We start from the raw sequence: 27,043 nt of genomic DNA on the forward strand, positions 1-27,043 counted from the left end.
AGATCCTCTGTCCTCAAATTTCTCTGTCCCCGTGTCCCCTGCCGATCGGACGGATCAGATTACATCTTAAGGCATCATGACATCTTTAAGATGTGTGCAGTATTCTCGTGATGTGCAAGACATCCTTAAGATGTAATCTGATCCGTCCGATCAGCAAGGGGACACGGGGACAGAAAAATTTAGGGACAAAGAATTCAAACTCGTAGCCGGTAGACAATTAAACTCTCAAATTTAAACATAAATATTATACAAGACATTTCATGAAATATAATTATCAACAAGGCCAGGCTTATTATTATGCGTTTAAATTAAAATATTATTATTCTGTATTTTGAATTTTTATTTAATTATTTTGATAAAAAAAAATAAAAGAATAATTAATATTGTATACTAACAATCGAGTTGGTCACATTATTCGGGTTGGTTCAAGTTCAGATTTGGATTTATAATTTTTAAATGGGTTCGAATTCTTATTGATTTTTTTTATGGGGGGGGGTAATTATCCAAAATATGAACTCTACTATTTGCACCACCAAAGGGCATTTTTTAAAATTGATTCAATCAATTTGTAAATGCATTTTTTTATTTAAAAAAAATGAAAAACACAAATGGAAAACTCTCATAAAGAATCAAAATATATAATTAAATTACACGACTCATTGAAAAAAGATAATTAACTCGGTTAATAAGGTTGGTTGAGTTTGATCAATTCAATTAGGAGTTGGAAATTTTTAATCCCCATTGAAAACAATTGTGGTCTACATCATGCACAATTTCTCCAGCAATTACCTACTATTTAATGCAATTTGACACTAACTGACCTATTAAAATTCAAAACTAAGAAAATCTAAGAAACTAACTTGTCCCTTCTCGTTCTCTTATAGATATTATAGCACTTGAAGAAATACTGTCAAGCAATATCAGGTTGCATATTAACAATATAAAATAATTGATTAAATAGTGTCATCAAATACAATTGTGGATTTACTACTTCACTATTCTTGGATAGGCAAAGACTTTATCATATTTTTCAACTCCATTTTTTCACAAAATAAAACATTAATTATTTCTTGTGTCGACATCAAAGTTGTTCTACTATCTTGAATACACAAAGCAAGAAAGGGACACCATGTGTCTCTTTCTTTTTGGTTACATGCAATTATTTAATTCATGTGAGAAATCAAAGATACTTGGATTAGGTAATTTCAAAGCATATCTTGTGACTTGCACTCCCCACAAAAGAACAAAAAAAAAAAGTTAATGAAGACTTCTTCTTTTTTTAGCTTGAATTAGATAGTAGAGATGACATGGCTTGACAAATTATTAGATGGAAATCTAATTATAAAGTAAACTACATGAGTTTAATTCGGTTATATTATTAATAAGAGTACATTGATTAATGTATATATCACTATTAGCTAAGCATGACATAAAAAGTTTGTGATGTTTCGGACTTCAAATTGGCTTATGCTGTGAGACAAATGAAGAGAATTTGTTGGTCTAAAGAAAGACATTTTGATTTTGTCTGAATCACAATTTCTTTAAGGATTAGTGTTTTGAGGATAAATATATTTATAAAACACTTTTGTATCTTCTAAATAAATTAAACACATTCATTCTTATTCTGTTCAATGTACATTATGAAAGGAAAAAAGTAATGTGAATAAAATGATTGTACAAAGGAACGAGTAGAGTTGCTAGTTGGAACAAGCAAGCAATCTAACTGGTATATTTATTATTGTATATTCATAGAGAATTGGGGTACTCATTTGATTTCCTTTCTGTTCAGCACTGCTTGTCAAAATTCGTTGTTTCAAATTATAGATTTCCAGATTTAGATTTACTTGTCCACAAACATAATAGAAATTTCATCTCCATACAATGACACAAATAAGAATAGATTAATTTGACATGATTCTACACAATGCTACATTTACTAAGAATAAGTCCAAACGTGTGAGACAAAAGTTAATGTAAACTAATTAAGTGAGAAGTACATGAAAATAACAATAATAATTGAGATCTTTGTCAATTTAAACTCAACTTACAATACCAGAGTGATTGTTGATGGCACAGTTGCTTCTGATAGAATAAGCACACTAGTAATCATTCAGGGAAACAGATAGATACCCCAAAATCATACTGGGAACGAATCACAAACAAGATATTATTCAGTCCAAGCATGGAGCCGCTGAAAACCTGCAATCAAATTATAGGTGGCAACATAAAAAAGGTTCATATTCTATAACAAGAAGCATAATAGCTTGATAAACCAATCCAGCCATCTTGCACTTCAAAGATTCGAGTTCACCAGCAAAGACGAAGCCTTTGGGGCGCCCTTGGTGATATCCAAGGATAGTCAATCAGTCTTTCCCTCCTGAGCACCAATCTCTTGCAGGTAATGCTCTGCATCTAAAGCAGCCATGCAACCTGCAGAATACGATGGATGGCAATGTATCAGATCTTATAAGCATCAGGGAAAAGTTTCTTATAAGCTAAAATGGCTGTAATGGTTTAAGCAGAATAAAATAGAAAAATGAACTCATGAAGAAAACAAAATATCAGGGCATTTAACTCTGTATAGACTAAACATTGGTGGGCCACTGTGTCCCACCTTTTGCATAAAGCAAGCAAAAAAGCTAAGAAGGTGACGATATTCAGTTGTTGGATAGTGCAAACAAAAGGTTAAAGGAAAGCTTATGGTTCATTATCAAAATGATTACCTTCTTTGTCTTTTTGGTGGAGTTACAGTATGATGAATATGGGTAGTTCTACCATTATCAAAATGACAGTTATTTTGGAAGAAAATTGGAAGTGTGGTTGATTCATTTCTATGGATGTGTCACATCTATGAGAATTTATTGGAAAACCTAAAAACTTGACACGGATGTAAATCTTTTAAAGACTAGCGAATCTACTAGCTATAGTAATCAAGAATAGAATGTCTGAAACAAAATCTTGACAAAAAAAGGTGTAGTTCAAATTTCACAAATCACAATGGATAAAACTGATAAAACAGTATTTTAAAAAGAGCCATGGAGTCCGTTGAGAATTTGCCTTTTGAGGGAAATATTTTCCATTGTGTGCTAGAGTATTTGGCTGTATAATGGTCAATGGATGAGAACATGGTGCCTGCCATAGTCATCTCAAATCTAAAGTTTCGCTGGCTATTATGGATTTTGCGACTAGTATGGGTTTAAATTCATATATCTTTATCTGACCATACCTATAGATTCACACATATTCCTATATGCTCCACCTGCTTTGGTACATGCGAGCACCATGCAATCTGCTGCTCTTACCTCTAGTGTCTCTGGTGTTAAAACTTAAAAGTGATGCAACCTGTTGTTCATGATATCATGAGGTCTATATTCACTAATGACAAGATTATCAATTTATGGTGTCTGGTTCAGAATCTGAAATTGCTATGGGCAAGCAAACCTAGAGGTTCCCTTTGGTTGGTCATTGATTGGTAGTCATCCTTACTTCCATTGTGATGGCAATCTAGCATGGAAACAAGTCCTCCCAGACATCTGATTTCTCCATGATCAGGTCCCACGCTTAGGATATGACATATGACTAAGGCTCTTCAGAATTGAGAATGGGTAGGTATTTACACAATTACAGGTGCTTTTACAAAAAATTTAGAAAGTCATTGAATTACAGGTGTAAAAGCACCTGTCATTCATTCCTAATTTTATGTTTTGTCATGGGTGGCACCAGTAAGTCATTGAATTGTTCTGCTTGCTTCATCACAGAGCAGTACTGAATTTTGTGCAAGTTTGCATAGTGGTCTAAATACACACACAGATCTAAATGAGCTAAATATTTGTTTGAATGAATCTTAAGAAACATCCTAAAAAATAAGTGCATTTGGACTAGCTACTTTGCTTGTAAAGTTCTCCAATACAATATCTTCATGTGCTGAAAACAAAGCTCTCCCAAAAAAGAATTGCGTTCCTAAGATGTCTGCAAAATGAAAAAGTTGATTGTCTCAAAAAATCTCCAACGCAGCCTCACCCTCTGATCACCTCAGGAAGGTTTTCTGAGCAGGAATCAGTCGAGCTTGACAAGCCAGGTCTCTCTGTAGAAGTGGATTATAACTCTAACATTGAATCTAAATATCATGTTTGGTATTTCATCAAACCAGGGGATTAATTAAATTATCATAGGAATGGTTGGCTGGTGAGATTATGCATAATCCACTGGGTCATTTTGAAACTTCAAATTTTTAGTTGTGCATGGTACACAACCATAAAAGACATTGAGCATAACAAACATTTTCTACCAGGACTAAGTGATGAACTTCAACAAAGGATGCTGGAATATATTAGGTGCTTAATACTGTTTCACAGTGGCCTGTATAGAAATGTGTCTGAGATAATGTTCCTATTAAAAACTATGCTAGAATTTTAAATGCAGGTAATATGGTACCAAACATCTGCAGCACTAGCATTTGACCTGGATCTTTAATAGATATTCTTCAATGTTCCATTTTTGGGTTCTCGAGAGGCATTTATATTCTTTCTTTACTGCTTACTAGGTTGCCCAGACTGGCCTCAAGTAAAATTTAGCCCTTTTAATTAAGGTACACGCCCACATAGAAGAACCTATCTCCCTTCAGGCAGCAATATGGGACTAAGGGTTGTGCTTGCCTCTTTTGTGCATATAGCAACAGAACCCATGTGTCTACATTAGCATCTCACAATTATGGCAAAGATTCAGCAAGATTTTATCCAAAAACTAGTTGTCTATTAAATCAATATTGAGTTTTGGAAACATATTGGATTTTGGATAATAGATGTGTATATTAGGCTTTTGGATACCAAAAATTAGCTGTCTATCAAATGAATGAGATTTTTAGACACATATGCCAATTATCCATGATGTTTGCTCAAAGGGACTCTTCAGCTTTCACAAATAGATGGTTTCAATATTGAGTTCAAATAGTTCCGAATTGTGTGTCTTGAGAAAGCATTTTAAGGCTTTGTTATATCCTAATGCACATGGGCATACTTGCCTTAAGAAAGTGATAACTACTACAGGGTGTTTACTCCTAAAATATCTTTTACACAATATACACATTTCATCCGTGGCTTAATCTTGTATAGAACAAAAATGAAATGAATCATAAACAGAGCGTTACAACAATAAGGAAGACAGTTATAATCATTATGTATTTCAAGCTCGATCAGCTCCAGAATTAGTAAAGCATATACCCAATCATAACCTCACTATAGGAAATCTTATGCGTTAACTCAGCAATATTTGTCATCTTTTAGCGAAAGAAAAGTAAACAACATTAAAATCACAAATTCAATCACCTGATCCTGCAGCGGTGATGGCCTGACGATACTTTTTGTCCTGTATGTCTCCTGCAGCAAAGACACCTTTCACACTGGTGAGCGTTGTTCCAGGCTTGGTGGCGACATATCCATCAGAATCCAGCTCAAGCTGTCCGCCAAGGAATTTTGTGGCAGGCTCATGCCCGATGGCGAAGAAGAGGCCCGACACATTGACATCGGAGACTTGCCCAGTTACTACGTTCTTCACTTTCACGCCGGCGAGGGGTCCCTGAGCTTCCCCGTAGGCCTCCACTACCTCCGAGTTCCAAACAACCTTGATTTTAGGGTTTCCCAGAGCCCTAGCCTGCATGATTTTGGACGCCCGGAACGCGTCCCGGCGATGAATGATGTAGACCATGGATCCGTACTTGGTCAAGAAGTTAGCCTCCTCCATGGCAGAGTCGCCCCCGCCGATCACCGCAATGGGGCGGTTCCGGAAGATAGGCGCCGCCCCATCACAGACAGCGCAGGCAGAGATCCCCCGATTCCAGTACTCCTCCGACCCCGGGAAGTGAAGGCGGCGCGCGACCGCGCCCGTGGCGACGACGACAGCGTCGGCCTCCACGGCAGTGGAGGACGACAGAACGAGGAAAGGGCGCACGGAGAAGTCCACGGATGTGATGGTCTCTGTGAGGATCTCGGTGCCGAAGCGGAGGGACTGCTCGCGGCAGCGATCCATGAGCTCATAGCCCATGACGCCCTGGGGGAACCCAGGGAAGTTCTCGACATCCGTAGTGGTGGTGAGCTGGCCTCCGGCCGCGATGTCGTTGGCCATCCAGCCCTCGAAGAGGACGGGCTTCAGCTCGGCCCGCGCGGCGTAGATGGCCGCGGTGTGGGCGGCAGGGCCACTTCCGATGATGCAGAGGCGGGCGCGGCGGGTCTTGGTGGGGGCGTCGCCCATCGCGGCCGGGAAGGGTTTCTTCGATGGAGAGCGGCCGTCGTCGTTCTCCAAGTCGGAATGTGGTCCTCGGAGGCTTGCACTTCCTTTAAATGCATACCTTCTAAATGGGCTTTAACTGGGCCGACAGTTGACTGATCTAGTGGGCCGAAATTAGTAATGGCCCCCGTTAATCCCGAAGAGGGAAGCGATTCAGTACGGCGGCGGTTCAATCAAGCCGGCTGATTGGTCCAGGAAAAAGGTCGAATCACAGTCAATGGTCTGCTATTATGGCCAAAGTTAACGTATTTGGTTCAAATTATCATATTAATTAAATATTATTTGATTCAACTTAAATAATATAATAAAATTTTATTTATTTAAAAATTTTAATGTATAATTTAATTTAATATTTTAATATATTATCTTTACTCATAAAATCAACCATATATATTTTTTAAACTTGACGTTTTTTTTTTATTTTTCCTTTTTCACATTTTTCTTTATTTTTATGTATTTTCTATTTCTTTTCATTTTTTTAAAATTTTTTTAAATTTTTTATTTTTTATTTTTTTTAATTTTTTTAATGTTTTTTTAATGTTTTTTATTTTTTATATATTTTATTTTTTTTACGTTTTTATTATTTTTTATGTTTTTATAATTTTTTTCCTATTTTTTTATGTTTTTTCCTTTTTTTTTATTTTTAAATTTTTTTTACCTTTTCTCTATTTTTTTAATTTTAAAAAAAATCTTTTTTATGTTTTTTTACATTTTTTTAAGTTTTTTATTTTATTTTTATATTTTATATTTTATATTTTTTTTCCTTTATATTTTTCTTTTTTTATCATATTTTTATTTTATTCGAAGGTATTTTGGATAAAAAATTTTGTTTATCCCGGAATAAAAAAAAACCTTAGTGTGTGTTTGATTTGCATGTTTTTTATTTTCATTTTCTAGAAAACACGTGTTTTCTAGAAAATAGAAAATAACTTTTGGACATTTTCTATTTTTCTAGAAAATACTATCTATTTTTTAAGAAAATGGATATGAAAAATACAAACCAAACATCATTTTTTAGAAACATGTATTTTTTAGAAAATGAAAATAGAAAACGCATAAATCACCCTTTTCTAAAGTTTTTCGATTCCGGATTGCATGTCTCTTTTGATATATCGGACATGTAATATTACTTATAAATCATCCATTATTTAAATCAAATAAAATTTTATAATTTTAAATAAATAATCAAAATTATCAAAAGAACCTAAACTAAACGTACCGAGTATTACTCCATCCATGGAGTTGAGTTGCTTTGTTAATTATACGTGGCGAAAGATTACAACGCTCATCTCATATGATACCATCGGCCTTAGAGATGGCAATGGGGCGGGGCGGGGGCGGATTTGCCATTCCCATCCCCGTCCCGTTCTCATTTTTTCAGATTCAGGGATTCCCCGAACCCGAACCCACGGGTTCGGGGATTCCCCATCCCCGCCCCATTTCTAAATTTAATTTATATTATTATTATTTAATAATAATTATTAATGATAATATTAATATTACTATCAATATCAATAATATTATTATTAATAATATTTTCAAAAAATTTAATATTAATATTAACACTATTATTAATATTTTTTAAAAAAATCATATTATTATTTATTAATATTAATAATAATAATATTCGGGGCGGGTTCGGGGATGGGGATAGTATTCCCATACCCGCCCCAAACCCGCCCCATCCCCGAAAAATCGGGGATCCTCATCTCCATTTCAGGTTTTCCCCACGGGGCTCCAAACCCACGGGGAAAATTGTCATTCCTAATCGGCCTCCTTATTAAATGCAGACAAATAAATGACGTGGCTTCATCTAATAATAATAATAGCATACAACGGAATCAGAAGAAAAAAAAATGAATTGCACACATACAACGGAATAAGAAAAAAAAAAATGAATTGTACATATATTTTTTCTTTACGGTTAAATAAAAATATTTAATAAATAAAAATTCTATATTAACAACGGCTTTTGTTTTGAGTGATAAATTGTATTTTCTTAAGAAGTATTAATAAATTAAAAATAACTGATGAAGTATTTAAAAAAAAAATTAGGTTAATCACTATCAAGATCATAATAATTCCAATATTTCTATTGGTAAAACAAAAAAAAAAACAGAAGGTAATCATCCTGTCATGTTTTTCTTATTAAATTTTTAGGTTTGATATCTCAAAGGTTATAAAAGTTTATCTTTCTTCCATAGGTGAACTTCATTTCGGGGTTAGCACAAAAGTCAACGATGGCCGATCAATCTGTACAAGAGAAGACAATTGGAATCTAAAAGACTGCATTTATTGAAAATATTATAATATTTACTCATTTTCAATTATAGATAAAGACTGTCATTCATCCATTAATCTCCCATTTTGTTATGTAAATCAATCTTCATAGTCTTTATTGTAGAAAAAACTCGTTCAATAGATGCAGTTGCAACTGATAAAACTAATGTCAACTCTATTATATGATAAATCAATGGGAAAATCAAATATTTTTCAATTTCAACCAATTTTTGAGTAAGAATTCTTAAGTTGTCAATTGAAGAAAAGTGAGGATCATCTCGCAAATTATAAAAGTAACTCATAAGTTATTGTTCCAAAAATAAATAATCAGTACCAAAAAAGTTCTTGGGATAAAAATCAGCAAGATGGATGAGTTTGCGAACATCAAATTGAGAGAAATAATTTCTTGGATGAAGACATGATATGCAACCAAGCAATTATGTACTGACTTCTGAAAAATGATTATTTATCTTTTGTATAATTAAATTAATAACCTACCTTCAAATTTACAACCATGATAACATTAATAATCAATAAATCTCTTTAATAAAAAAATATTTTTTTTAGAAATAATACTGGACAAAAAATAGATTTTTAGAATTAATACCTGACAAAAAATCTTCGCACAATAATGATGAAAATTGGTGATGAGTTGCCCTCTGTGCCTACCATGACCACGAGTTAACATATTGTCCTCCATATCAAGTAATGAAATCATATTTAATTTACAAAATGTGTTAACTTGTTCTAAAATTATCTGTCATCCATCTTCTCTGAAGTCTTGTAGTTGACATTTCACACTTCTAATCAAAGATATGACTTAAACAATATTTTGATCCAATTGTTGTAGGGAAAGTGATAACTCATTTGTAATTCACAATATATACTTCATCAAATGTAACACAAAAATAAATTGATAACTCTCCATCTTCTCAATTAAACCTACGACAGCGCCATTATTCGCAGAATAAGAGGCGTCATCATGTACACTTCCTAACACTTCTATCACTTAATATCACATAGAGCATAGATGAAGTAATGCTAAGCAGTGTTAAACTAGTTTCTTGATTTTTTTTTTCCTTTTCCAATAGTGATTTCTCCACTTTCCAATTCAACAATTATCTTATCAAGTTGAATCATTCTAAGTTGATATTCTGTCTTAAAAGATAAAGGGCAGCCCGGTGCATGAAGCTTCTATCTTACAAGATGCTTCGGATATATTCACAATCATGGTGACATACCCAAAAAAATTCACTCATGGTAAAATTATCATGGGCAACAGCAACAAAAACTAATTGGAGCTAGTGAGAAAAACAATAAACATACATTGCAAATGGATTTTCTTGTAGCATCAAAGATTTCAATCCATTCAACTCACCACTCATATTTGAAGCCTCATCATATCGTTGACCTCTCAATCTAGATAATGATAAACCATGTTGCACAAATAAAGCATCAATAGTTGTTTTCAAAGAATGAGAACTAGTGTCAAGCATATACACAACTGCAATAAGTCGTTTAATCACACATACCTCAAAACAACTCTCAATGCTCCTTCATTGAATTGTCCCAAGCCTCATCAACCATTAAAGAAAAGAATTTATCTCCAATATTATTGATTATAGTAACTGTAATCTCTGAGATACAAGCATGTGTTAAATCCTTTTAAATTTTTGGGGAAGTCAATTGATTGTTTGCAAGAGCACTTTGTTTTATAACTTTGGAAACCTCTTCATTTCGTTGATTATACCATTCAAGCAACTTAAGAAAATTATCTCTATTTGAAGAACTAGTTGACTCATCGTGTCCTCGAAAAGACAACCCTTGCTTCAATAGAAAGCGTGTCACATCCAATATTGTTGTTAAATGGGTGCGATAATCAATTTGTATATCACGACTATGTACTCATAAAATATTTCCCACACTATGTCTTCGATCTTGAAAAAACTCAAATGTATTATAGTTTTATTGTGACAACTATTCATAGTCCCCATATGACGATTGAATCTTTCTAATGCTCCTTTCCAATTGTTGTATCCATCTTTTATAAAGGCATTATCTACATTTTCTTTATTTAATGGTTTGAAAAGATAACATCAAAAATAAAATGCAGCATCTTTTGATATGTTATACTCTAGCCATGTATATTTTTTATATTAAGTTTCATGAAAACTCCTTTCTTGATTACCAAAAGTTATTTTCGGATACACATGACCATTTGGTTGACAAGACCTTCGGAGCGCACACTACAAAAAAATGGAGGTTTCAGCATCGGTTTTTTAGAACCGGTCAAATGACCGCTCTTATAGCTTGAATCGGTTTTATAGAAACCGTTGCTATATATCTTGATTTGCAGCGGTTCACATAACCGACTCTAAATTATATAATTTGCAGCTGCCAAATGTGGTCGCTACATGATATCAATATTAGAAGTGGTTTGTGACCGCGGCAAAAGGCATATTTTAGAATCGGTTTCTATAACCACTCCTACAGCTGTAATGAGAACATTTAATTAGTAGCGGTATGTAACTGCGGCAAAAATTATGTCAGAAAAACCCTTAAATATTTATTTTGTGGGTCGATTGCATCCTGTCTATGCAATCTTGACTATGGGAAAAGTTGTGTTTACTCTGTCTAAATTGAATTTGGTTGGTCAATAAAAGATTTACCAGCTAAATTGTACTTTGGCTAATAAATAATTTTAATTATCGACAAAAATTTATTTGGCAGACAATTTTAATTTATTACTGACGCAAGTTTAATATGGTAGGTAATGTGTAATTTTTTTACCTATCAAAATTCGATCTGGTATGTAATATTTAATTTGTTTACTAACTAAAATTTGATTTGGCCAATAATGTGTAATTTTTTACCTTTAAATTTATATGGTAATATTTAATTTTGTTTGTCGAACAAAATAAAAAATTTAGTTGATAATTATTATAATATAATTAAACTTTTAAACAACGCATGACCAATCTTAATTATTTAATTGTTAATCAATAATTAAAATTAGTTTATAATCTGTTTGTTTTATTTTAATCCAGGCGTACTTAATATTTTTTTGAAATTTTCTTTATATCATTTTATTTCTTTCTTTTTTTATTTTTATTCTCCTTAGGTTTCTTTTCCCAAACCTCCTTAACGCACAACCCATCTCACGCGACCTTTCCTCTCCTCTATTCCCGCCGAAAAACCCTTCTTCTTCCTCTACTCACACCGAGAAGCTCTAAATCTCCGTTAATCCTTCGTTCGAACAAGGTATAGTCATTCCTTGCAATTATCACTCTCCATTCTTTGGTTTTTGAATGTTCCTTTTAATTTGATGAATATCCTTTTGCGTTTGTGCCTTCTGTGCACTTATTTGAATAAACAACAAGGTTGGAATCCTAAGGTTTAGGGTTCTGGAAGATAAGGCTTAGCGTACTTATCTGTATTTTTTTTTTTTAATATGCAACTCCTCTCTTCACAGCTGTGAGTTGAAATCGCTACAAGTAGCAGCGACGCCGAGAGACCCAAGAATCCAGAGTTTCTTCTTCCTCTTTACATCGAAGAAAATTGTAAGCGCAAGGATCATTTCGTTTATATTATATATTAGTATATTACTTTGTTGTATCTGATTTCATGTGAGTTTTTTTTTCTTAGACAAAATAAATGTAATAGAAACACTAGTGAAATTATAAGTTGACCTATTCAGCCTTAATGGATCTTAATTGATACTAGGTAAAGATCAAATTGAATACTTATCTAGTTAAAATTTAAAATAAGAATGTCAATTAATGTAAGTAAAAATAAATTTAATCCTTACGAACTCAAATAACACTTGCCAATTTATAATTATACGAAATGAAAATAATCTATGAATATTTTATTATGGCTTCTTTTAATTAGGACTAGAAAGTAAATTTTTTATTTATCAATTTATTGTATCTCTTGACCAAGAATAATAACTGTAGTTGAATCTTGAATTAATGTATTTTGATGATTTGAAGAGTAAAGATTATGAGATTTATTGTTTTATTAGTTACCATGAATTGATCTTTTGTACCTAGATACATGCACCAAATTTTGTATTTTTATTTTTATCTCAAGCTTTTCAGTTATTAGTGATTGTAGGTGAAATTGTATTATCTTATCTGAAAAAAAATGAAAATAAATTCTCAAGCCTGACTTCAAGACAAATTCTTCGCATTTTATCAAATATTTTTTTGATAGGCTTTACTAGATGAAGCTGTGCGGCGTCGACTTCAAGACAAGCCTGAGGGAACTCAACCTACAGAAGTGCATGAGGACGCATTTCGGTTATAATTTCTTAACATTTTTTTATTTATTTATGGTAGTTAAAGTTATTACAATTATGCGATATTAAGTATTTTTTTTGTGTAGTGATGTTTTTGGACCCGAACATTCTGACCGAGTTCGATGTTTAGGTGCTGGTGCACTTCCTAGCCAAGTTTTCCCTGAGCTGTGTAAGCGCACAATTTATACACCAAGTTATCACTCTAATTCAAATATGACAGCTGAATTCAAGGAAATGCAAGAAAAAATAAAAGAAATGGAGGAACGGGAAGTACAGAGGCGGATAGAAACAGAGCAAATGATAAGGCAAATGCATGACCAACAACTTCAAAATTTTACACATATTATGCAGAGTATGATATCCGGAGCTGTTGGGGGATCTCGTGGCCCAGAATTGTTACCGGCACAGGTAATAAAAATATTTAATATTTATTACTAACAATTTAACAATTCAAAAATATATAAATACATGCATCATTTTAACTAATATCTTTTTTTAATAGATGGCGGCTATAATGGCAGAGATTATGCAACGAAATATAGATGCTCCACCAAATGCAAAAGGAAATGATCCTACACCTCCACCACCAACAGATCCATCTAATAATTAGATAAACTTTTTAGAGAAAACTTTCTTTAAATTATGTTGCCACTTGTTAGTGTGGAACCGCCACATCAGCGGCCCCCCTAGAGCCGGTCCCACGGATATGGAGGGAGGTAAATGCAGGTACACAGGTGGAAAGTGTATGGCGAAGACGTTAACCCCAGGCAGTGACACCCTGGACCTTTCAGCCACAGAACCATGCACTCCCCATCTGTGCTACGCCCTGGGGACTATGTTGCCACTTGTTAGTGCTATTGTGTTATGTTGTTTTGGGGTTGCACATTTTTGTAAAAGAATTTTGTACTTGTTACTGATATGGTGGTGTTTTGGGGTATGTAGATTTTTGTAAAAGAAGTTCGTACTTGTTGCTGATATGGTGGTGTTTTGGGTATGCAAATTTTTATAAATGAATTTCTTATTGGTTTTGTGAATTGAAAGATTTAATATGAATGTTTTGTTGGTTAATCTATTAGTATTTTAAATTTTTTTGTTGAATGTTTTGTATTGATTATTAAAAATTAGGAATTCAAAAGATTTTGTAAATAAATATTTGAAACATGGAATGATTATAGGAGCTTCATTGGGGTCCATCATTTGAAATAGGGCTGGTTTTAAACTGTTGCTAATACACTTATTAGAAACGGTAAATAACCGATCCAGGTAAATAAATTTAGAAGCGGCTTAATAACCGCTCCTAACCATGGTACGCAGGAGTGGTTACAAACTGCTGCTGAATTACTTTTGGAGCGGTTACAAACCACTACACTATTTAACTTCAGAATCGGTTTAATAACCGCTTCTACTACATACCAATAGAAATGGTCATTAATCGCATTTGTAGTAGTTAACAAGTGCGGTTAGCAGCCGCATCAAACCACATTTGGATAGGTTAAGGACCGCTGGTATTATAACCTATTAAGGCGGTTAATAACCGCTTCTATAGAGACATCAGAAGCGGTTGTTCTGTTTTCACCACCGGTTGCTATAACCAATGCCATTGATGCTAGGAGCGCAAGCTGTTGGATCGATCAAGTAACCGATTCAAAAGCTTTAGGATCGGTTGAAAACCACTTCTATAGTTTGTTAAAACCGCACCTAAAGACCTATTTTTTTTGTAGTGGCATACTCTCTTTGAGCTTGATCTTGAATAGCAATATCAAATTCTTTAATTGGTTTTAGTAATCTTGGATCACTAACAATATCATCCAAATTTAATTCTACACGGGATTGATTTTCCACTTGTCCAATAACATTCGACTTATTAGAGGAGCCGGAGCAGAACTATGAGTTCATTTAAAAAATATCTTCATATCCTACACAAATAAATAATTAAAAATAAATTATGTAATGGAAAACTATAAATGTAACGGAAAAATATACGTTGAACTAAAATTTTAATAAATTACCACTAACAATTTAATGGAAAACTAAACTACAAATGTAATTGTGTACATTTAAAAAAAAAATCAAATAATAATGAAAAACTATCAATCTAATGAAAAACTAAATTACAACTACAAATGTATTATGTACATTTCCAAAAAAATAAAATAATAAAAAAAATAAAACAAAACAAATCTAAGTTCTAATCTTATGGAGTTATGGTGATCTTATCCAAATGGTGTTGGAGCTTGGAGCTTTGGAGGCTCGGTTGGAGAATGGAGACTACTAGACTAGACTCTCGAGTCTTGTTGTGTCGCTTGTCGCCTAGCTATTTGTGAACGAGAGCACGACTCCACCAACCATTGCACTTGGAGACTTGGTTGGAGGTTTGGTGGCTAGACTCTAGACTCTAGACTCTAGACTCTGTCACTCTTGAGCCTCAGAGAGTTGGAGTTGGAGAGGTTAGGATTTCACCATTCTATTTCTGCGAAGCAGCGAAGGCCAAGGAAAACAAAGAGGCATTGTATTTGTATCTATCAGTTTGTCTGCCCGTATTTAATGTTTTAGTTTAGTTTTATTATTATTTGATTTGTTTGACTTGGGCAGTTGGGTCTCCACTTGACACAATGTTTAATTAAAATGTTAAAGAAAAGAAAAAAAGATACAAACAAGTCCTTTGCTCCTTCTCCAGCACAAGCGCACCCGCACCGGCGCTGCAACACACCACCAGTGCACCACGTCGGCACTTGCAAGCAGCAGCAAGCGACAAGTGCGGTGGGTGGCGTGGGGGAGGCAAAAGTCTCCTCATCCTCCTACGTCTGCCCAGAAAATTTCCTACCATCCGGCGACATCCAATGGGCGACAGCCAAGCTAGAGGGGCTAAAGCCTCCCTCAGCCCCCGGTCGATCCTCCACTGTATATACCAAAGGTGAGATAACCCGTGAAGCTACTAATTGATAATTGACTATAAATTTATCTATAACAATATCATTGCTTGAACCATTTACATTAGTCCATGAAGAGTTTTACCTAGCAATAATAGTCCATACAAGGATGAGATAATTAGTGTAGCTTACGCACCTGTTAAAAATCAATCTTATATTTATCTGTAATAATATCATTGTATGAACCATTTGATAGAAACAATAATGAGTCGGATTCTGATAAAATTCTATTTCATTCATTTTCATAACGATTGAGATTGAGTATTAGATATCCATCTGTACGACTATATTCATAAAAAAAATTAAATATTTTTTCTAATAATATTTCTCCATCCTATCCTATTATAGAGAATGTATGATTATGAATATTATAAATAATTCAAGCATATATATATATAAATAAAAGTAGAATGCATGATGAGTATTAATCCCCTAAACTCTCTTTCATTTGAATGGATAAAGCATTCTTCATTTGTGGTAAAAGGTGAATACATTCACCCTTAGCATCTCCACCAATTTATCCCAGGATCAACACGGAGGAGGTAAATCATGGACGGCTACTAGCTTTTGGAATAATGACTAATACATAAGGTATTTACCTCGACTTTACCGAGATTTGAACCCAGACCTCATTGTGATAACACCTCATGCGCTAACCACTAGATTCATCTGAGGGGACGACTGCGTTCTTCATTTGAGTTAGGTAAAGGTAATTATGTTCGTTCTTAATTATCATCCCGTCAATTTATTTTATTTGGATTTAATTAAAATCTCATATTAAAAAAATTTAAGAAATATCATGAATATAAGAGCCGAGAGTAAAATTATAAAGATTTAATCCCAAAATAAATAATATTATATTATTATAAAAATATATAAATATCTTTGAACACAATAATTGAATCAAGATATCGGATGCCCATCAAACTCAGAGAAAATGATCATCCTACTATCTGCAGCTATCCGTGAGGCCCATTGCCCTGTTAATGATCACCGCCACATAAGTAAACAAGGCAAGGCAGAGCTTCACAATAAATACACCAAGCGATGATACGGCAACTCCAAGAGCATTAATAAATGCGAAGAGTGAGGCAGACGCAGATGACTTTACTTGTATGCATAATGTATCATTCTAAATGCTGCTGCAACATAATAATCTTTGATAGGGAAATACCTCAAGATGGATTTCTGTATTAGTTATAGTTAATGATGTTGATTTGGTAAACAGGCAAAAATTAAAATGTGTCGGTGAGAGCATGTAGTTGTCGAATTCGAATCAGATCAACAACCTCTCTCTCTTTTTTGGCTTTTTGGTTGGATTAGTTTTGTGTCCATGTCCAGCATTTTTTTTTTCCAGAAGAAGACATCGAGAACAGATACAGACAGCTGTTGTTTATAGATTTTATCCCCCAAAACACAAGTTTTAATTTCCTTTAGCATCACTGATGGTGACTACTAAGTAAATCTCTGTTACTATCTCCATAGATTAGTCACTAAACTACCAAAGTTAAGTAGATATAAAACATTAAGTTGTCAAAATTTGATCTTTCTCTGAATATTCCAAGATTTAGTTGTTGCTGTTTGGAGGAGTAGATGCAGTTGCAGATTAAAATTAAGCTCTGTCCTTCCAAATCTTTATTGCTTCATCTACTCCTCTAAAGTAAACCATGGCGTCCCCGGCAAAACTTGTTATGTCTTCACCTAAAGGAAGCCATTGAAAGTGATGCTGTTGTTGTGACAGAGCCCTCCCCCCTCGAATCCACATATTTATTGCGCACTTCTCATTTTCTTAATGCTGTAGTCGTCTGGAAGGCTGCTAAAAGTATCTATGAATCCGTCGCTGTCTACAGTGGTGGCATCTTCCAGTCTCATGCTCTTTGTTTCCTTCTCCTCCATTTCTCTGAGAAAGCTTTGAAGCAGGGTCTTTGGTTTACTCTTCCTCTGTAGATTCAGGTGCTCCGTTCCAAGATTTACATGGACAGGCACCTTTAACCTATGGATTTCAGTTTCTGTTGCTTTCTCTTTCTTTTCCTGCATGTCCTTGTACATGTGAAATACCGGTGTTTACTTGTATCATTCAGGATTGTATAACTTTTGGCACATGAGCACCGAGTGATCGACAGAATTTGTCAGAGACTAAATGGAGACACCTCGCATCAGAAGTCGATTTTCGGCTTGTTCTACCAGGGAGAGGCATTGTCGTGGGTAATTGTTGTTCGAAGAGTTCTTCATTTGTTTTTGAAATAGTGGAATTGTGGATTTTGGTTTCTTGTGTTCTCACAGAGAAAAACATGCATCTGTTTTACTTTTTGGTGCAAAATTCCATGAGGAAAAAGTTTGATTAGGGATGAATTATCTTGTGAGGGTTTTTCTTCATCTTTTTTAAGCAACATATGAGAGTTTTTGATGTTGCAAAGGGGAAGACCTCTAAGGAATTTTGAGCTGATGCTAACACACAACTCATTCTTAAAGGATCAGTCTCTTTTCGATACTTTTTCGGTTATCACTACCTGGAAAAAGTTTCTAGGATGCTGGTGGCAATATGAGAAAGTTTGTGGCCGGCCGCAAACAGGGAACAAATTTGTTGAACTAGAACAAAACATATAGAATCTTAGATTTAACCTTTGGCCTTTGCAAGTCTAAATTCTTTCGTATCATCCTGTACTTCCAAGTTGTATCACCGATTTGTTGATTGGAATTCTAGCTTGAAAGTTGTTGATTGGCATGTATTTATTGTTCTACATAGACCATCACTGTATATGCTGAAGTATGCAGAAAGATTTGTATTCTGTAATTTTGTTTAGAACATTTTAGTTTGCTAGTGTCTTTCTAAATTGGGAACCTCTAAATTGTTTCTTCCACTAATGGCCAATTTGTTAAGCATTCTCGCTCTAATCAGTGTCAAATTTCAGTGTTTCTGGAGTACGAGAAGATGTGTTCAATTTATCACCTCAACCTTCATATCGCAATCCTGTAAGTCCAACATCAAATTCCTATGCCTATACTACAAGTAATGCAATGGTCAATCCAGCTTTCTTACTTTATTGACAAGGATAAGTAAATATCATGCAGGCTACACACTTTGAGAGAAAACTCGATTATACGAAATCGTTTAGCTTTCAAGAGGCGGCACCAAGTCGATCGTCCATTGCATCTATCGGTTCTTATGATACTTCAGTTAGCAAGGTTCGTTTAGATTTTTCCGTAACTCAAAGAAGCTTTAAAGCTATGGATGACTCAATCTAGACTGTCAACTGACGAGCAATAAGTTTGATATGTAGTCTGCTTCTGAGTTGGTTAGAGAGATTTCTGCTCTTGAACTGGAAGTCATACAATTGGAAAGGCACCTACTTTCGCTATATCGGGCAGCTTTTGATCAATATCTTTTCGGTTCCCCTACCTCCTCATACAATGCCTGCAACTCAGTTACACACTCCAATTCAAGAAGCATAGAACAAGAAACTGAACTTTGGAAAGGATATGAAACAAATGATGTTGCCAAACTAGATGTTCTGTTTGACAAAGAGTGCCGAACTAAATCTCTCGAGAATGAGGAAGGCCGCTACAACTTCGGTCGGGGAGAACAATCTCATGTATGCTATCTTGTGCTGGTTTAATGTGAATAACGCAATGCTTTCTATTAGTTTATCTCAAATGGTCTGTAATTGGATTTTGCATTGCAGGATACAGCAAGTGACATCTGTAGTCGTCGTAGTCTCGCAGATCATCTTGGTACATCGGTTACTCATCGCGTGCCTGAGATTTGTTGTAGACTTTCTGAAGAAATCTTGAGATGCATTGCTGCTATTTATTGTAAACTTGCAAGTCGACCACCTCACAATATCGATCTGTTGGATTCACCGACACCTTCAGTATCATCTACGAGCACACTATCTACAAGAGATCCAGGTGATGGCTGGAGTCCTGGATTCCGTTGTGAAACTACAGAAAGGAACTCTCGACCTGGATCTTACAAAGATAAAAAGAATCCATATAGTGATATGATAGAAATTCCACAAGTACGAATCGATGGTGAAAGATTTAAGTATGCCTCACACAAGCTGAATATTTTCAGGTATTCATTCACCTCAAACAACATTAAACTGCAATGCTACTGGTTTCTTGATCCATTTCTGTTAGGTCACTGATTCGCCGTCTCGAGACTATAGACCCCAGAAAGATGACACATGAAGAACAGCTCGCATTTTGGATCAACATCCACAATGCATTAGTGATGCATGTATGCATACTATCTAGATTTAAGATTGCTTCAGAATTATTTCTTTCACTGTAATCCAATCTTCATTTTGAACTTTCCAGGCTCTTCTAGCATACGGGCTTCGCGAGAATAACATAAAAGGCACTTGCGCGATACTCAAGGTGCGCGTTATTCTTTTCTTGTAACTATGAATTCTAGTCGATAAACTGCCAACATTTCTTTCAAAAAAATGTATCTCAGGCAGCTTACAATATCGGCGGGCACTCTGTAAATGCATTTATCATTCAAAGTTCTATTCTTGGATGCCAACTGCATCGACCGGCTTTGGTATATCTTAATCTGTCCTTACTTTTTTTCGAGTTAATTCTACATCTGGACAGTGTAGATTTTGCTTACACTTTGCATTTTAATGGTATCTACACAGTACTCTTCGAAAATCTTCTCAGTAAAGCTACCATCAGTGAAAGACAAACACCCGTATTCGCTAGACCGATCGGAGCCACTTGTTCATTTTGCGCTTTGTTCAGGATCATCCTCGGACCCTGTTGTAAGAGTCTTGGCATAATTAATTTGCTGAAGTTGTCGATCACATTCAGGTTTCTAATACTCGGATGAACTCTGCTGTTTCCTGCAGCTCCGAGCATACACTGCCAAGGGGATACGCCAGGATCTGGAGATCGCGAAAGCCGAATTCATACAGGCGAACGTTTGTGTCGTAAAAGAAACTAAGATCATGCTGCCGAAGATCTTGCAGTACTATGCAAAAGATTCATGCATGGAACTGCTTGACCTTCTCGAGATGATCTGCGATCACTTTTCCAGTCCTGAGGGAAAGGCCATCCGAGCATGCTGCAAAAGGAAGCCTGAGAAGTTCGTCGAGTGGTCGCCATTCAAGTCGTCCTTCGGATACATTGTGCATAAGGATTTAGCGAAATAGTAAGAGGAAATCCAAATAAAGCATTTGTGCCTGTGGTCTTGTAAGTTTGTGTGAGAAGTCGATTGTTTCTGAAATGGTGAGCTAGAAATAATCAAAATGGTGAACAAAAGTATGGCCTCTGTGACTATGACACCGCCATGAATGATGGTTGAATAGGATTAGTGTTCATGATACAAGCCAGTTCAAGTTAAAGAGGAATCTAAATTCACCTCTATATTCCCCTTACTGAATTGAACGCATATAATTTTACCTTCGGTTTTTCTTGTGATGCTGACCTTGCATGAAGGAACTCTGCGACTTCATCATCTTTAAGACCGTCTCTATTTGAAAAATCGTCTAGATCTGATTTGCTTGGCGGATACGAGAGACTTTCCATGCTCTCCTTGTGCCTTGAACTGGAAGGGATATGTTGTGAATTCGAGCCTGTATGGAATGACACGAACTCTAATGACATCCAGTAAGAGACAGTGAACTACCAAATATTCTGTCTTTTTATTCTTAATTTTCCTCCCCCTCTTTCTTTTTTTCTTCTTTTTGTCATCCTTTGATCAACTCAATTCATCATTGCTCCTCATCAAATCTCCCTCTGCTCATAATTAAGCAAATGTATGTTATCTGCCTAGGCAATCCGTTCACTGCATCCTTCAACTTTCATCATCTGGTCATGTGATCATTGTCTCTGGCTAGATCTCATGTGGACATGGAGGAAACATGAAAGCTGATCAAGCACAACTTCCATCCCATTTAAATAATCCAAAATCAATCTGTTAATAATTGCAAGTTCAAATTAGAAAATGAACGCCAGGTAGAAGTTGAAATTGGACCTAATTTGAGCATAAAATCAATAAAACCTTAATCTTGTCGATGAAGCTCATCTTAAACCCTAATGAACCCAATTGAAGTTATTACATGTGCATTTTGGCTTAGTTATAGCCAAACACAATAATAAAATGTAGAATATGAAAAAGTATGTGACTATATATAAATATTAGGTTCAGCAATAACAAAAAAAAATTTCAAGTTATTTCTACATAATATTAACTCAATTGACTATGAAATGGATACATTTCTTATTTTCCAAGCAATTAACCTAAGTGGGAGATCTAACAGGTGAAACCAGTAGAAAATTGGGTCACCAGATACTACAGTCTTAACCATTTCTGTCAAATATCAATATCAGATTGAAACATAAATTACAAACCCCATATCAGAGTTTACCTGCTTCACTAGGATTTTCAAAAAAAATAACTACAAAATTCTAGATTGTTTCGCCAATGTCAGGTGAGGCTTGCCCATAGACATTCTACTATTAAGAAAAATGAACAAAGTAATCAATGAGCTGAATTAATTTAAAAACTGATTTTGTATCACTTAAATGATTAAATAAAGAATTGAACCTCTCCTCTATTAATGTCATTTGGGGTGATTGAACGACTGAAGCCCAGACCCAGTTACCAATTTCATCACTGTATTGATTTGGATGGATTTGAAACCATATCGATGTTGGTTGCAGGATTTACTGGTCCATTTGATGTAATACATTATAAATCCTGGTTGACATTGTTTTGGTCAAACAAATTTCACTTTCAATAGCAATAAACCATAGCCTCTTGCTAGACAAAAGTTTGTCTGTCCTAGTTCTGGATCTCCAAGTTGATTATGGTTTTCCAAGCAATAAGATTACACTGGTATTGTCTTCAGATGCTCAGAAGATTTGCAAGACTATGCATATAATGAGTTTGATTGCGATTTTATCTCAAGAAACAAAATAATAAATAAATATTCTGATAGATAAACTACTTTACCTTTAAAATTATCCAGATAGTTATCTAATTCTTCTAATCCTTCTCTGTGAAAATCTTAGAATCAAATGACATGGATCTACAAGACCATTCACGTTAAGTTTATACTTGGGTAATTTAAGGCAGTCATGAATACGATAATGCTTCTCCATAGATAAGCACATGAAGAAGGCACGTGAATCAGACAACTCTAATTTCCAAAAATGAGCAGAGTCAGTCAATTTACAAAATCCATTCTAAATTTTAGGGCTTTTTGTTGCCTTGGGCAAGTTTTGCAAGAACAGGGGCAATAAATCACAGAGATTGAATGAGGTAAGAATGAAATATACGGACTATATTAGATGAATTCAGATGAGCAACAAACCTTGTTGTATGTACGCCAAGAACAGCGGCAGTTAGAAAACGTGAATTTAGCTGACATCTAACACTGGGCATATGGAGGTAAACATGAACACCTTTTTCTGCTTCGGCACACAATCTCCTAGCCTCCTCCAATAATAAGGAAGCAAGACGGTTCTCTGTCTCCAGATCCATGTTATGCACCCAGGCTGCAGTAGATAACTACTTATGATATGTGCAACATTGAATAGAAACCGAAAGAAATTTCTTTAAGCAAAAATTGAACACAAGACTCATAACAGGAACTTTATATCTAATATGGACAACAACTCTAAACATGCATCAACAGATAAGAATAGTAACTCTAAGCATATATCATCAACCCAACCAAGATACTCCAGATATGTATGAATAAAATCAATATGATAAATAAGGTAAGCATGCCATGATCACATACAGGATCGAACAATCACTGCAAATGAGGATTCTACCTTGGCGAAGGACTATCGTCACAATCGACCTGCTGCCAATGTCTGAGCAAGAAATGTAGTCCACAACCACTGCCCAGACAAGGGAAACAAAGGATTAGACACAACATTTGGAGCAAAGGGGAAAATAGATAAACTGGCCTTGCCTACGAAACAATCAAGCAATCTTGTGACTATGCAAGTTTGCAAGCAAGCAAGCAATTGAAGCTGCAAAGGTGCAATTTTTCTGCTGGCAAACGAATCATTTCAGCTTTAATCGCCAACTCACATAGGCACGCGAAAACGGGATATGGGAAAAGGCGGCTGCCTGACGTCGCTTGCTGCTTGCACAGGTCAGAAAGGCAAACTACTTGCACAATCGGACGAATAAGAAGGCCCTGAATCCACCGTCTTTCCAGCGTAGCTGGCGCAGAGGAAAAGCTGCGCTCGCGACTGGCCGACGACAGGCACACGATAAATCCACGAGGAAGGGCACCCAGATTCTACTCGTTCGACAGCGATTCTCGCATAAGATGAGCGAGATCGCCGGCGTCTCGCGTCGCAGGAGGCAGGAGATCGGAGCTACACGGTGATGAACTACTTGGCCACCGGCCGATTTCACCGGTGTTTCTTTCCAAATCGAGAGGCGGCGGCGAGCTTTCCAAATAGAGGGAGGGACGTGAGGAATTCCCAAACCGGCGAGAAGAAGGACAAACTTTATGAATCAGGACGACGACGCCGATTTTCCAAACGGGCAGATCGGCGCCGGGGAAGAAATGGCGAACGGGCTTTAATATAAAAGTTTGGCAAAAAGATAATTAAAATCAAGGGATTTTATTTTATATTTAATCCATCTTCTCTCACTTTTATCAAAGTATTTATCTAAAATGACTTGTCAAAAGAATACTAATTTTCTATTACTATTCTTTTGACAATTCATTTTAGATAAATACTTTGATAAAAGTGAGAGAGGAGGGATTAAATATAGAATAAACCTTTTTGACTTTAATATCGTTTTTAACAAACAATCATCGTATTAGGCTCTTTTTATATTAAGATCAAATATATACGTTTACATGGACCATAATAGAAAATAATCCAACAATCTCTCATTTGACTATGTGACGATTTGAAAAATTCAATAATAACTATAATTGCACATTATATGTTGAAATTGACAAGTCATCATCTTTAATTGAATTGATATGATCAAATCATGACGGACACAAGTCATTTAACAACATGATTCCTTTCATATATCACAAAATCAACACAACCCAACATATGTAATTAATGTTATAATTATCTTTAATATCTTTTCAAAGACCTATTCTGTTATCACATCAAATCATTATCACATCAAATCAGTATACTATATATATATATATATATATATATATATATATATATATATATATAACAGGAAATAAGCATAAATATAGCTTTAATTGAATTCAGAAGTGTCATATAATATGAGTATCTTTTCATACCTATGTATTCATATTACTATGACATTAACAAGGACTTATCCATAATACTCATCCTTTCTATATGACCAATAAACATTTTGGGTGATAATCATTTAGTTAACGGATTCGCTATCATTAAATCAGTTCTAATATGCTCCATTGTTATCTTTTGTTTCTGTACTTCTTCTTTGACAGATAAGTATTTCAAATCCATGTGTTTTGCACCTTTTGAGTACTTGTCATTTTTAGAGAAAAACATAGCTACGATATTATCACAGTAAATTCTTAGCGACCTGTCTATGTTATCAATAATGCCGAACCCCAAGGTAAAGTTTCGCAACCACAATGCGTGAACCGTGGCCTCAAAAGCATGCCACAAATTTAGTCTCCATGGTGGAAGTTTAGATTTAATATAGTTCTTCTGAGACAATCGCAGCAATCATTGTGATCTGTCACGGAATATTTTTATTCCTATCACATAGGATACCTTACCCATATCTTTCATTTCAAAGTTTTTAGAGAGATTTTTTTACATCATGTAACAATGCGATATCATTGGTAGCAAGAAGAATGTCATCAACATATAGAACTAAAATAGTAAACTTACTCCCACTGATCTTCATATAGATACATCGATCAACGATGTTTTCTACAAAATCATACGATGTAATGATATTATTGAATTTAAGATACCATTGTCTGGAAGCTTGTTTCAGTCTGTATATTGACTTCTTTAATTTACACACTAGATTTTCTTTTCCTGTGGTTATAAAACCTTCAGGTTGATCCATATAAACTTTTTCTTCTAAGTTACCATTCAAAAAAATGATCTTTACGTCCATTTGATGAAGCTCTAAGTCATAATGAGTCACCAAAACCAAAATAATCCTCAAAGAGTCATTCTTAGAAACTGGAGAGAATGTCTCTTTATAGTCAATGTCATCCTCTTGAGTATATCCTTTGGCGACAAGTCTAGCTTATACCTTTCGATGTTGCCTTTTGAGTCACGTTTGGTCTTAAAGACTCATTTACAACCAACTCGTTTTAAACCTTTAGGCAATTCAACTAGATCCCATACTTTATTGTTATCCATGGAAATTAACTCTTCTTTCATAGCATTGAGTCATTTTTCAGAATTGTCACTTTTAATGGCTTGTATAAATGAGATTGGGTCTTCATCAATGCTTAAGTCACATTCATGTTCAAGTGAATATATGATATAATCATTTGGAATAGTTGGTCTTCTTTGCCTTTCAGACCTCCTTAATGCTATTTCTTACGTCTCTTCTATCATTTGTTCATTTATGACTTACACATTGTTAGTTGGTTCATCATTTATATATTCATTTTGTGGGTTTTGGATATTATTATTTTGTTGTCTTGATGTGTTGTGTAACTGTGATACAACAAATGGAACAACAACTTTATGAGAAACATTAAGTGAAGAGGATTCACCATAAGCCTCTCTAATATCCACTTTTCATGATTTCTCACTCCCACTAAATTGATCATTCTCAATGAACCAAGCATTACCAGATTCTATTATTCTCATATTGTGGTTAGGACAATAAAATTTATAGCCTTTTGACTTTTCAGGATAATCGATGAAATGACCACTAATTGTTCTAAGTTTTCTTTCATGTGGATTATATCCTTTTATTTCTACTAGGCACCCCCAAACATGGAGGTGGCTCAAACTAGGTTTCCTTCCTATCCACAGTTCATAAGGAATCTTAGGAACTGTATTGCTAGAAACTCTATTAAGCAGATATGCAACAGTCTTTAATACATGCATCCACAATGAAAAAGGTACAGTACTATAACTTAACATACTTCTAAGCATATCCATAAGAGTATGATTCCACCTTTCAGCTACACCATTCTGTTGCGGTGTACCAGGCATAGTATACTATGCACATATGCCTCAATTTTGAAGGAATTTTGCAAATGGACTTGGACATTGTCCATTCTCATTATATTTTTCATAATATTCACCACCTCTATCGGACCTTATAACT

The 27,043-nt window shown here is 35.0% G+C and overlaps 3 protein-coding genes across 7 annotated transcripts; 1 reads left to right on the plus strand and 2 right to left on the minus strand.

Moving 5' to 3' along the window:
- Nucleotides 1–1,994: 1,994 nt before the first annotated feature.
- Nucleotides 1,995–6,304, minus strand: LOC121967909 (thioredoxin reductase NTRB-like). 2 transcript variants are annotated; one of them, XM_042518429.1, is made up of 3 exons: nucleotides 5,325–6,304; nucleotides 2,312–2,430; nucleotides 1,995–2,199 (listed from the first exon to the last, which is right to left on the minus strand). In XM_042518429.1, exons 1-2 carry the CDS (start codon nucleotides 6,244–6,246, stop codon nucleotides 2,360–2,362), a joined length of 993 nt encoding a protein of 330 aa, XP_042374363.1. In that variant the 5' UTR covers nucleotides 6,247–6,304; the 3' UTR covers nucleotides 1,995–2,199; nucleotides 2,312–2,359. The 2 variants fall into 2 exon arrangements, with proteins under 2 accessions (XP_042374363.1, XP_042374362.1); XM_042518428.1 differs by having other exon boundaries at nucleotides 1,995–2,430.
- Nucleotides 6,305–17,341: 11,037 nt separating this feature from the next.
- On the plus strand, nucleotides 17,342–21,178 carry LOC121967910. Of its 4 annotated transcripts, none has more exons than XM_042518431.1 (11): nucleotides 17,344–17,774; nucleotides 17,874–17,997; nucleotides 18,705–18,765; nucleotides 18,865–18,978; nucleotides 19,074–19,385; nucleotides 19,476–19,867; nucleotides 19,933–20,032; nucleotides 20,113–20,172; nucleotides 20,252–20,338; nucleotides 20,436–20,558; nucleotides 20,646–21,178. In XM_042518431.1, exons 2-11 carry the CDS (start codon nucleotides 17,933–17,935, stop codon nucleotides 20,946–20,948), a joined length of 1,617 nt encoding a protein of 538 aa, XP_042374365.1. In that variant the 5' UTR covers nucleotides 17,344–17,774; nucleotides 17,874–17,932; the 3' UTR covers nucleotides 20,949–21,178. The 4 variants fall into 4 exon arrangements, with proteins under 4 accessions (XP_042374368.1, XP_042374365.1, XP_042374366.1 ...); XM_042518432.1 differs by having other exon boundaries at nucleotides 17,344–17,745; XM_042518433.1 differs by having other exon boundaries at nucleotides 17,344–17,713.
- Nucleotides 21,091–24,059, minus strand: LOC121967911. Its single transcript, XM_042518435.1, has 4 exons — nucleotides 23,846–24,059; nucleotides 23,581–23,649; nucleotides 23,115–23,298; nucleotides 21,091–21,712 (listed from the first exon to the last, which is right to left on the minus strand). Exons 3-4 carry the CDS (start codon nucleotides 23,282–23,284, stop codon nucleotides 21,619–21,621), a joined length of 264 nt encoding a protein of 87 aa, XP_042374369.1. The 5' UTR covers nucleotides 23,285–23,298; nucleotides 23,581–23,649; nucleotides 23,846–24,059; the 3' UTR covers nucleotides 21,091–21,618.
- Nucleotides 24,060–27,043: the final 2,984 nt, after the last annotated feature.

This window comes from Zingiber officinale, chromosome 3B (assembly GCF_018446385.1).
Source record: "Zingiber officinale cultivar Zhangliang chromosome 3B, Zo_v1.1, whole genome shotgun sequence".
In the NCBI taxonomy this organism is placed as follows: domain Eukaryota; kingdom Viridiplantae; phylum Streptophyta; class Magnoliopsida; order Zingiberales; family Zingiberaceae; genus Zingiber; species Zingiber officinale.